The sequence below is a fragment of the Castor canadensis genome, chromosome 2, assembly GCF_047511655.1.
Source record: "Castor canadensis chromosome 2, mCasCan1.hap1v2, whole genome shotgun sequence".
Classification (NCBI taxonomy): domain Eukaryota; kingdom Metazoa; phylum Chordata; class Mammalia; order Rodentia; family Castoridae; genus Castor; species Castor canadensis.
Genome location: NC_133387.1, coordinates 94,121,915 through 94,134,651, shown reverse-complemented (window position 1 = coordinate 94,134,651; position 12,737 = coordinate 94,121,915). Strand labels below are relative to the sequence as shown.

At 33.7% G+C, this 12,737-nt stretch overlaps 1 protein-coding gene across 6 annotated transcripts in view; it reads right to left on the bottom strand.

Moving 5' to 3' along the window:
• Window positions 1–12,737, bottom strand: part of Dpy19l2 (dpy-19 like 2) — a 139,526-nt gene that overhangs the window by 29,202 nt on the left and 97,587 nt on the right. For 4 of the 6 annotated variants that reach the window (XM_074065298.1, XM_074065302.1, XM_074065299.1 and 1 more), the window contains 4 exons: window positions 11,445–11,564; window positions 10,058–10,232; window positions 7,196–7,295; window positions 5,739–5,864 (listed from right to left, as the gene is read on the bottom strand). In XM_074065298.1, coding sequence (XP_073921399.1) covers window positions 5,739–5,864; window positions 7,196–7,295; window positions 10,058–10,232; window positions 11,445–11,564 — 521 coding nt within the window. The remainder of the gene's footprint in view (window positions 1–5,738; window positions 5,865–7,195; window positions 7,296–10,057; window positions 10,233–11,444; window positions 11,565–12,737) is intronic. The other 2 variants (XM_074065300.1, XM_074065303.1) reach the window with 2 other exon arrangements.

Below are 12,737 nucleotides of genomic sequence, written 5' to 3'. Positions count from 1 at the left end.
GTGCCTAACAGGCTCAAAGCCCTGAGTTCAACACCTAGTACTGCTTTAAAAAAGGTGCATATTTTTTAAAATTACTTTTTGAATAAACTAGATTTGCTCCACTGTCTTTTTTTTTTGCATTGTTTTTGAGCAGAAATGTGTTGACAACTCCATATCTGTTCTACTACACATATTCTTTTTCTGGCTGCTTTTTAAATTGGCATATATTAAATTGTACATAGTAAGGGGTTTTATCATATTTCCATACTTGTATCTAATGGACTTTAATCATATCCACCCCATTACCTCTTCCCCCCTCATCACCTCAACAGTTTTCTCCATTTTACTTTCATGACCTCGGGTTTTTCGTTTGTTTTGTTTACTCCTACCTTCCACAGATGAGAAAACATGCAGTACTTGTCTATGTCCACCTTATTTCACTTAATATGATGATCTTTAGTTTCATCCATCTTCCAGCAAATGACAGAATTTCATCTTTCTTAATGGCTGAGTATGCCATCAACAGATGATTGGACAAAGAAAAATGTGGTATATATATATATATATACACACACACACACAATGAAGTTTTACTCAGCCATTAAGACTTCTTGATCACAGACTGAAGAAAATTATGATGTTCTTTGGTGTGGTTTTTTCCACGTTCTTCTTCGTTGGGGTCTATGATCTTTTTTGTTTTATAGTTTTTTTGTTTATAGTTTTCATGAACTTTAGAAAAATCTATACCATTATTGCCTCAAATATTCTCCTCCCCTTGCTTTATGGGCACTCCCATTGTATGTATATTAAATTACTTGAAGTTATACCATAGATGCTGATGCTCTTTATCGTTGCTACTGCTACATCTTCAGGTTCATCAATCTTTTCTTATTCCATTTATCTGTCATTAATTCTGTCCAATGCATTTTTCATCTCAGACCTATAATTTTCATTAGATGAAATTTGAAAATGTCTTCCATGTCTTTAACTTTCTGGACATATGGAATAATTCTAACATGTATCCCAGTTTTGATTTGATGATTTTTTCTCCCACATTATGGAGCTCTTTTCCTGCTATTTTACATAACTGACAGTCATTAAGTATCAGATGTTGTGAGTTTTGCCATTTGTTACTGCATTTTTGTTGTTGGCACAGCGTTACTGGATATTTTTGCATTTCTGTAGATACTCTACAGTTTTCTTCTCTTTAGAAATACTTTGGTGCTTTTGAGTTTTACTTTTAAGATTTGTTAAGTGGAATCAGAGAAACGCTTCCTCTAGAGCTAATCACTCTTCCTACTGAGTAACACCTTTCTTAGTGCCATCTCCAGTGCCCATGAACTATGAGGTTTGCCAGCCCTGTGGCTCTTTCCATAGACTCAGGTGGCTTCCTCAGATACACGAACTGACAATTATTCTGCTGAATGCTCAGGAGGCAAATATCACACATGGGACAAGTTCTTTCCTGCATTTGGTCTCTCTCTGTGGTCTGCTGTCCTAACAGCTTCTTGGTTTCCCGCTAAGTTTCACAGATTTTCCCATTTTGCTCTGACCTGGACACTCTGAAGACAGTTAGCAATTGTAAACACATGTTTTAACACAATTTGGTTTCTGTTTCCATCACCTGATGTCCAGTCTTCAAAACTGCATTGTCACATATTTTGTCTGTTTTGTTTTGTTGTTATTGTTCTTAGGTGGGAGGGTAAATCCATCTTGTATGAAAGTAGAAGTTTCGAGTCTGCAGTTATTTCCTCAGTCTGTGGCTTATTCTGTGATTCTCCTAATGAAAGTGAGGGAGATGTTTTGATTTTTGATGAGGTTCAAATCGCAATCATGTCCTCTACCATCCAAGAATGCATCCTTGTTTGCATTCTAACAAGGAAATTCTTTCCTAAACTAAGATCACAAGGATTTTCTTCTGGTTCTTCTCCAACTAGTCTATGCTTTTAACTTTTCTGTTTAGGTCTGTAACCTACTTAAAACCTAAAGATGTGAAGATTTTATTTTGGCATGTACATATAAAAGTCTAATTTTTCTAGCACAGTTTGTTGGAAAACATTCTAGCTTCCTTAATAATTACTCTGCCTCTTTGTTAAAAGTCAATTATGCATACAAGCATATCATATAGGCATATAAGAGTGCCTTTTTTGTTGTATTCATCTATTTTATGGCAATGCCACACTGCTGTGTTTTCTGTAGCTTAATCACATCTTAACAGCCCTTGCCGTTATTCTTCTATAAAATTGCTTGGCTGTTCTACATCTGTTGCATTTCCATATAAATTTCAGAATCAGTTTGGAATTTCTGAGACAAAGCCTACAAAATATGATCAATAGGTCAAGTAGGGAGAACATATTAACAGTATTCTTTTAATAAATTAAATTTCTCTCAGCAATATTCTATAGTTTTTAGTGTACAGATCTTGTTTAGGTTTCATTAAGTATATTCCTGATATTTTAAATAATAATAGAAATGGAACTTAGTTTTAATTTGATTTTCCTTTTTTTACTGCTTATATATAGGAATACAATTATTTTTAAGTATTGATAGTTTCTTCTGAGATAGTGGTAAAACTTGCTAGGTTTTATCAATTTTTAAAATGAATTAATTATACTTTTTAATTTACATGAACATGTTAACTATAAACAAATTCAGTGTTTTTCCTATCCTTTCAATCTGTATGCTTTTTATTTTTTCCTTGGCTTCTTACATTGATCATTTCCAATACCATGTTTAATAGAAGTGGGAAGCAAAGATATCATTGCTTTGATCCAGATCACTGAAAGAAAGCATTCTATCCTTCCCCATTAAGTATGATGATAGTTACAGGTTTTTCATAGATATCCTTTATCACATTGAATAAATATTTTTCTATTTATTACTTTCTGGGAGCTTTATCGTAAGTGGGATTTTAATTTCATCTAATTTTTTTCTGTGTTTATTGAGATGGCCACATAGATTTTGTCTTTATTATATTGATATGGTGAGCTTAAATCATTCTTTTTTTTTTTTAGGGAAAACATCACAAGTTTCATATAAAATTTAAGTTGTTCATAGATACATTTATATGAAGTTAATACATAAAACATACCAATAACATATTCTAAAAGTTTATAACACAGTCATTGACTTTTTGCAAAAATTTATTTTATTTTTTATCGGCCTATTATAGTAGTTGTACAGAGTGCATTGAACACATATTTAAGTGCTTACAATATATCTTAATTCACCCCCTCTATCTTTCTCCTTTATCCCTTCTTCCCCTTTTCTTAGAAAATTTCAACAGGTTTGTTTTATTTTCATAAAATACAAAATACTATCATATTTGTCTTCCTTCATCCTTTCCTTGTGCCCTCCCCCATTCCACTGTATCCACCCCTGGACAGGACTTGTTTTATCATTTTAACTCCCTGTCCTTCTTTTATTAAAAAACATTTTTGTTAGTTTGTGATAGTTATACAGGGGGTTTCACTGTGACATTTCCATATATACATGTATTCTACCCTGAATTGGTTCATTCCCTCCATTATTCTCCCTCCTACCCAATTCTCCTTCTTATGGTAACAATAGGTTTCAATGGTTCATATTCATACTTGTATAGAAAGTACATCCACCATATTCACCCTCTTTACTTTCTTCACTTACCCTCCCCTTCTCACTAGTGCCCTCTCCTTAACATGACCTATTAAACCATTCTTGCATCCCTGAATTAAAACCCATTTGATGGTCTTGGTGGCTTATGCTTTCAAATTATAGTTGAGATCAATTTAATAATTGCTGCTAACTGGGGATATAGGCATGTACTACCACACCCAGTTTACTTGTGTCACATAAATAAAATTATAAATTTCTTTCTAAGTACTGCTTTGGCTGTATTCTACATACTTTGATATGCCATGTTTTTATTTTCATTCAAGTATTTTGTAATTTCCTCTGTTATTTTTATCTTTGATCTATGAGTTTGAGCATATTATTTAATTTACAGTAATTTAGACATTTTCTGTTAGCACTTTAAATCATCATTCCAATGTTTGTTGATATCCACTATTTCTAATAAGAAGTCAGATGCTTACCATGGTTTTTTTTTTTTTTTCTCTTGTTATTTTCAACATTTTCTCCTTATCTTTGCTTTTACCAGTCTAGGATGTACCTTGTTCTGGTTTGGGGGGCGCTTATCTGAGTTGAATTTGCTAAGCTCAGTTGATGTCTATTTGAATGGCATTTGCCAAACTTAAGAAATTTTTGGCCAACATTTCTTTAGGTATTTTTCTGTCATTTTTTCTTTTCATTTCTTTGGGTATAGAACTTCTGATGTATTGAACTACTTAACAATGTAACACAGGTCTCTGCAATTTTTCTTCAATCTTTTTTTGTCCCTGTTCTTTGAATTGGCTGCTTTTTCTTAATCTATTTTAAAACCCATTATTTTTTTCTGTTTTCATCTAAAATCTGTTGTTGAGCACATTTAGAGAATTTTCATTTCAATTATTTCAGCTCTAGAATTTCTCTTGGGGAGGGTGTTCTTATGTCTGTTACATTTTTGTATACTTCACTCATTGATATCCTGTTTTCCTTTAATTCTTAGAACATTATAAAATGTTTCTCTTAATGCTTTATTTATTTATAGTCTGGCAGCTACATCTGGGCCTGTTTAATCAGTTTCTCCTAAGTTTTATTTCAGAGAGGTGGTAATGCTTTCCCAGGTTTTGCACATCTGATAACTGGACACTAGATAATGCACTGTAGTGACTCTGGAATCTGTTTTGTTCTTCTGATTGTCAATTTCTCATTGCTGTTGTACTTGGCAACTGACTTGTTGTCAGTGACTGCTGTCATGTGTAGCAGCTGATATCTCTACTCAGGGGTCTAAACAAAAGCCTCAAGAGACCCGTTAAATACCCTAATTTTTTTTATTTTAAAGATTCAAAGTTCAAAAATTTTACCTGAGTAATGTTTGTTTCTTATCATGTCACTTTGAATTATGAGAAATGTTTATCTTAAGTCTTATAAATCCAATATTATTCAACTGTAGTAGCAGAATGTTAATACTTCACTTAGAATATTATATTCTGTATTTCAGACAACAGAAGTTCTCAGAAACATTGAAAAATTATGAAAAACGATTTAAACATTACACAATGTAGACACATACCAAAACATGCTACCTCATTAAGATACATAAGTTTTATGTTTTTATGTAAAAAATAAATTTAATAAAAAAGATATTAGGGCTGGAGGCATGGCTCAAATGGCAAAACACTGGCCTAGCAAGGGTAAGGGTAGAAGTACTGTCACAAAAAGAAAAGAAAAAAAGATGTTAAATTAAATTTTAAAAATCATGATTAAAAATGATAATTTTTTGAAATTAGATTCTATTTAAATGATAACTTTACTTTTATAGATAATATGATTTTAACTAAAATGCCAGGGTAATATTTTAATGGAATTTATTTAAAATAAAAAGTATTAAAGAATCAGGACACTGAAGTATGTTATCTATATAAAGACAACATAATGAAACTCATCAAACATTGTTTGAAAAAGGAGGAGGAGGTATGGGGGGGTGAAGGGAATGTAACAGAGGGGATAAATTGTTCAAAGTACACTGTACATATCTGTGGAATTACCACAATGAAAGCCCCTTATGCTATTAATGTATGCTAAGAAAAATAGTAAAAAGAAATCAGAACTACTGCAATAAAGTGAAATATTTGTGTCTTAAAATATACTGCATCATATGGCATAGTATTATTACTCACTTAGTTCTCACAACACACCATGCTTCTTCCAAAACATAATAATTCACGTGTAATTCCAACAATTTATCTCTCACTTCTTTTGCAGATTTTCGACTATATGTAGAATAAACTATTTTTGTTCGGGCCCTTTAAATGTAAACAACAAGGATTATAAACATTTTTAAATAAATGAGAATGGAATAAAAATTTCTAGCAATTTTAAATCTAAACCTCACTGGATGGTATATTGATATAGATGATCCAAAGGAACAAAAGTTATCACTTTTTCTTTGCTAAGACTGGGGTTTGAAATCAGGGCTTCATGCTTTCAAAGTAGGTGCTCTACCACTTAAGCCTCACCTCCAGTTCATTTATTCTTGTTATTTTAGAGATGGGAGTCTCACAAGTTACTTGTCAGGGCTGGTCTCAAACCTCAAGTTTCCTGGTCTCAGCTTCCCAATAGCTAGGATTATAGACATGAGACACCAGCACATGGCTCATAAATTATTTTTGATATAAGAGTTTTTACATCCCTGCATGTATTTTGAATGTGCTAAAAGCTTGCAACAGTTTGAATTTTGCATATATGTCTTGTTAAATATATGAACTGAAGCTGAATATAACAAATAGGATATTTAGACAATAGGCATTTAGGGTATCAGAGCAGGTAGAAGTGCCTTCCAGAACTTGAGAAGCAGCAGTGATCACCAAATTATGGTACAAGAGATGTGGCCTTAAACTGGGTTCTTATGAAATTATGAACAAATTACCATTTATGCATTAAATATTACTTAGGATTTGGAGCATATTGGGATGCCCATGCATAAATGCCTAGACATAAAACTTTAAAAAATTTAAAATTTTACTTTTAACAAAAGGCCAATAACCCATTAAGAACAGGAGGTGACCTTGACAATAGATGGATCAAAATAATTTTTAAAACCAAATAAGGAAAACAAAACTTTTAGATCTCAGTGGACTAGAGTTTTTATAATCAGCTATCAAAATACCTGAAATTTTCATAAAAGTATATAATATGGCAAATTTCATGTACTTTTCCTACCTATTAAAAAAGACTAGTCATTGCTACCAAAAAGATCTAGAAAGTTTGTTAAAACAGGCAGAGAGGCTTTCGAAGTTTAGAGCAAACTATGCCTATGAGTAACATGTGTCCTGCTTCCTTCCACTTAGCAGTTTTATTAGAGTCAACTCTCTCTCTCACAGTCACACACACACACACACACACACACACACACACACATATTTGTTTTTTTTTCATTCTTCAGAGGTTTATTAAGATTGGTAGGGAGGAAACAAGTACATGTTTCATTTCTAAATAATTATTAAAATTTTAAAGCATGGATATGAGGGTGAAAGCATGTGTGTGTGTGTGTGTGTGTGTGTAAATTTTTCCCTATTCCTAAAAACTACTAGCAAGCAGCACATGAATCTGGGTGACAGATTCCAGAGCTGTTCACCTCAGGTCTGCGTCCTCATAGTGTGGGTGATTCACAATGGGATGAAGGGTAGATAGTTTGATGCTTGCCATTGTAGGCATGGCACCTGCAAAAACAGCATCTGAAAAATAAGATTACATTTTTTAATAAAATGAAACTAAAGTTTAATAAAAGAAAACCAAAGTTAAATTTATCTATAGTATTTAAGTTCAAATTAAGAAAAATGAAGCAGATTTAAATAATAACTATTGACATCATTCTTTTTATCTATTCAATATTTATTTGTTGTGTACTATTATAATAATAGCTATTTTTTGTTATAATGGTGCTAGGACCTATACTCAATATTTTATTTTTACAAGAAGTAAGTGATTGAATTTACACAACTTTATGAGGTAGGTTCCAGGTTTTTCTTATTTTGTAGATGAAGAGGCAGAGACCCAGAAGTGAAATACCTTGCCCAAGATTGCAGAAGTGCAAAGTTTCAGTGCTCACCCTCTTGGCCACTACATTATAGCTGCCTGCCATACTTGAGCACTATGCTAAGGCCAGTGTTATAAAAACATGCAGGACTAGAGAGAATGTAAAATCCATACGCTGTTACAAAATTAAAGAATTTAAAGTGCTAGGGACTTTGAGATTGTTATAAGTCAAGTCTCAGCTGGGCATGGTGGCTCATGCCAGTAATCCTACCTACTAGGGAGATGGAGGTAGGAAGATCATAGTCCAAGGCCCAACAGGAAATCAATCTGAAAAATCAAGTTAACACACACAAAAAACCTAAAACTCCAAAAGACTTGGGTCATGGCTCAAGTGGTTGAGGGTTTGCCTAGCACATGCAGTCTGAGTTCAATCCCCAGTACCACAAAAGCAGGCAAGTATTATGGTACATTTTTTAAAATGATTTTTGTGTGTTGTGAATTGCAGTCATGTGAATGTAACAGAAGAAAATTGCCTTTCTTCGGATCATCTTTAAATATTCATGGTTTAGTTCTCCTGGCTGCTATTTGAGTTTATATCATTTATACATTTCATCAAATCATTTCGTTACTTGTTAGTAGTAATTTTAGAGTAATGGCAGGTATAACTTCAGTCATAACTAAGAATACATCAAATCTACTGTCTGGTTTCAGTTTCTGTTTTGTCTCTTTGGAGGCCAAAAAACCAAATGACACTTTTGTATGGTAAATGTTTCTATAATTGTGAAGATTATTATCATTTTTAATCAGCACAATAAAATCAGTAATAAACATAAGGTAACTTATTTATATCTACTGAAATAACTGAATATTTTCTTCCAAATATAACTAAGCATTCTAAATATAACTTTGATTTTTTTTAAGCACATAAAATGCTTCATTTTATTTATTTATTTATTTATTTTTCATTTTTCTTTTATTATTCATATGTGCATACAAGGCTTGGTTCATTTCTCCCCCCTGCCCCCACCCCCTCCCTTACCACCCACTCCACCCCCTCCCGCTCCCCCCCTCAATACCCAGCAGAAACTATTTTGCCCTTATCTCTAATTTTGTTGTAGAGAGAGTATAAGCAATAATAGGAAGGAACAAGGGGTTTTGCTGGTTGAGATAAGGATAGCTATACAGGGCATTGACTCACATTGATTTCCTGTGCGTGGGTGTTACCTTCTAGGTTAATTCTTTTTGATCTAACCTTTTCTCTAGTTCCTGGTCCCCTTTTCCTATTGGCCTCAGTTGCTTTAAGGTATCTGCTTTAGTTTCTCTGCATTAAGGGCAACAAATGCTAGCTAGTTTTTTAGGTGTCTTACCTATCCTCACCCCTCCCTGTGTGCTCTCGCTTTTATCATGTGCTCATAGTCCAATCCCCTTGTTGTGTTTGCCCTTGATCTAATGTCCACATATGAGGGAGAACATACAATTTTTGGTCTTTTGAGCCAGGCTAACCTCACTCAGAATGATGTTCTCCAATTCCATCCATTTACCAGCGAATGATAACATTTCGTTCTTCTTCATGGCTGCATAAAATTCCATTGTGTATAGATACCACATTTTCTTAATCCATTCGTCAGTGCTGGGACATCTTGGCTGTTTCCATAACTTGGCTATTGTGAATAGTGCCGCAATAAACATGGATGTGCAGGTGCCTCTGGAGTAACAGTCTTTTGGGTATATCCCCAAGAGTGGTATTGCTGGATCAAATGGTAGATCGATGTCCAGCTTTTTAAGTAGCCTCCAAATTTTTTTCCAGAGTGTTTGTACTAGTTTACATTCCCACCAACAGTGTAAAAGGGTTCCTTTTTCCCCGCATCCTCGCCAACACCTGTTGTTGGTGGTGTTGCTGATGATGGCTATTCTAACAGGGGTGAGGTGGAATCTTAGTGTGGTTTTAATTTGCATTTCCTTTATTGCTAGAGATGGTGAGCATTTTTTCATGTGTTTTGTGGCCATTTGAATTTCTTCTTTTGAGAAAGTTCTGTTTAGTTCACATGCCCATTTCTTTATTGGTTCATTAGTCTAAATATAACTTTGAATGAAAACACAACATCTATAAAATGCTAATAACCCATAGTACTCTGTAGGGTGTCGGTCATTTTCCCTTGAGATGCACAGCTGATTAGGAGCTGTAGCTCTCTATAGCAGCCCAGCATCACATACGAGTATCATGGCTAGCCTGGGAAAAGATGGTACTTCAAAAGTCCAAGCACAGTTTCTTATTGCTGAATGTATATTGCTTCCACATCATTGTAAAGTAAAAAAAAAATTGTCAGTCAAACTGTGTAAGCCAGAGAACATCCGTATACAAACATACATACATATACACACATATGAAATGGTAGCTCTGTGTGTATGTGTATATTATGTGTGTAAAACTAACTACACACATAACTAAAGAGCTACATACCTGGCCTGGTATTGTATTTGATCCATTGTATAAGTTCTTCCTGAGGCAAATTAGTAAATTCTCCTATTATGTTCCATTGATTATGGAGGTTTATACAACCTTGTAATGACATCAATGTTAGAATGCCAAAGATAACATTGTCAAAATTAACTCTGCAAAAAAGCCAGCCAAAGAGCTGAAATGAAAAAAAACCCATTTATTTATAATTCTTGTATGAGGAGTGCTATATATAGGGTCAAAATGAAATTATCACCTAACACTTAAATCAAGGTGATTACATTCTGATATTGGTACACAAATACACAGAATTACCATTACCTATTGCTTAAAACCCACAAGTATGTTAGAATTACTGAACCCAGTTAAAAATGAGCTTTCTCTCCTTTCAAAATAATTAAGGAAGGAAAACCTGATCCCTCTAAAATTGATTTAAAATTAGGGTTAAGACAGTAAATTACAATTTTGAAGCAAATCATTTAATGTCTGGTTGCTGTTTATGAATATCTTGGATACTAGAGAAACCAAATTAGTATTGATATGTATATTCCTCTCTGGAAAACAGGTATTAAGGTATTTTCAGACACCAGATTCAATAACCAAAACTAAGTAAGGCATTTCTAGAAGTACCAAAATTCTAGTTAATTTAAGTAGCTATTTTGTATATTAGACATAGTAAGGGAATCCTAAAATTGACAACTTTTCTTAGGATTTCTCTGACCCAACAGGACTATACTGGTGGAATTAACTCTGCATCTACTCAGTATTGGATAGGTACTATCGGGAGGTTTTTGTGGGTTAGGAAACTCTTGCATAAACTTCAACTCCAAAAGACTATGTTTATGGATGTGATACTAGCAGAATCATAGAAATATCACTTACAGGAAAGGCATAATGGCTCATGCCTGTAATCCCAGCTACTCAGGAGGCAGAACTCAGTAGGATAGTGGTTCAAGCCCAGCCTAGTCAAAAAAGTTCATGATAGCCTCATCTCTACCAATAAAAAGAGCATGCCTGTCATCCGAGCTACACAGGAAGCATAAATCGGAGGATGCGGTCTAGACCAGACTGGGCATAAAAAACAGATACTATCCGAAAAATAGCTAAAGTAAAAAGGGATGGAGGGAGTAACTCAATGGGCACAGCACCTGCCTAGCAAGCAGAAGCTCTGAGTTCAACACCCAGTACCCTCCCCCAAAAAAATCAGTTACAACTGAGGCTAAACTTTGAAAGCCACTTGAAGTCACTTTTCTTACTAAATAGTGAATGGTTAACAAACTGTTTAAATTATTTAAGTTAGATAAATATGTTTTAGATTACTTTGATAAGTCATGGCAATTAAACTGCAGTTTGCTACTATTGTGTAGTTACACAAGAATGAACACCTTACCTGTCGGGAACATAGCAAGGAAGCCATAACACACAAGTGTGGCGTCAAAAACAGCTTTAATCTCATAATCAAAATAGCAAGGGCTGTAAATGCTAGCAACTGCAATGTGTGAAAAACCAGCTATAAAAACACAAAACAAAATGACATTTGCAGTTTATTCACATTTTTAAATCAATAACTATAAAATACATAGAAACTACTATTATATATTAGGACAGAGGTCTTCTAGCATGAAAATAAGTCTCTTAATATATATTCAGTCATTCAACTAAAGTTTGCCAGAAACTATTCTGGGTACTTCAGATTCAACCCTTGAGCAATGCCTGCCCTGAGAGGTTTACATATTTGTTCATTCAGTAAGCACAGACTGACAGTAAATAGACATAGCAAATAAATAAGGAAATCCATCATAGCCCATTAGAAAGTGCTAAGTGCAGTGGGCAGAAGAGTGGAGTGGGGAGAAGAGCCGCAGTCTGCAGGATGTGTTGTGAGGCTTTTTTAAGTACCATCATCACAGTGGGTCTCATTGAAAAAGTGACATTTGAGCAAGGATTTGCACCAAGTGAGAGGTGAGCAACAAGAACAAAAATATTTATGGAATGTTTCACATGTGTGTGTCACTCAGCTCATTCCAGAAATCATAGTAACACGTAAGCTAGGTTATTTAAAAAGTAGCAGAATTATCTAAGTATTTGTACTAATTAGTAGGATGCCCAATTTTGATTACGATGGGGTTCTGCTGAGCAAAGTTTTTAAACAAAACTTTTCTAACTTTTTTTGTAAAATATCAACTTCTCACTAGAAAAATGGGCAGATAATGCAACAAAAGGTAAATGGCAACTCAATATTTATGTTCTAATTTATTAATATCAAACAAGTTAAGTGTTAAAGATAAGGAGGTCTTTTCATATATGCAATTGACAAATATTAATACTGAGTGTTAGAATGAAATGAAATAAACACTGAAAAAATAAACTGATACATTTCTGAAATAGTAAAGTGTTTGTCAGAGGTTTAGGAAAGAGTCAATTCCTATGACTCAAACATTCATTCTAGGAATTTAACTAAGGGAATAATCAAAACACAAATATGTGCTACAAAGATGATTACTTCAGAATATTTTTAACAGCAAAAATGGTAAACAACCTAATTTATAAATGCAGAGAAGTAACAAATTACTACATTACTGTTATATGGTCATTAAAATCACAAGTTAAGAGATTTTTAAGTGCATAGAAAAGTTCCCAGTATAAAAAACTGCATACATATAGAATACTAATTCTATAAAAAGCA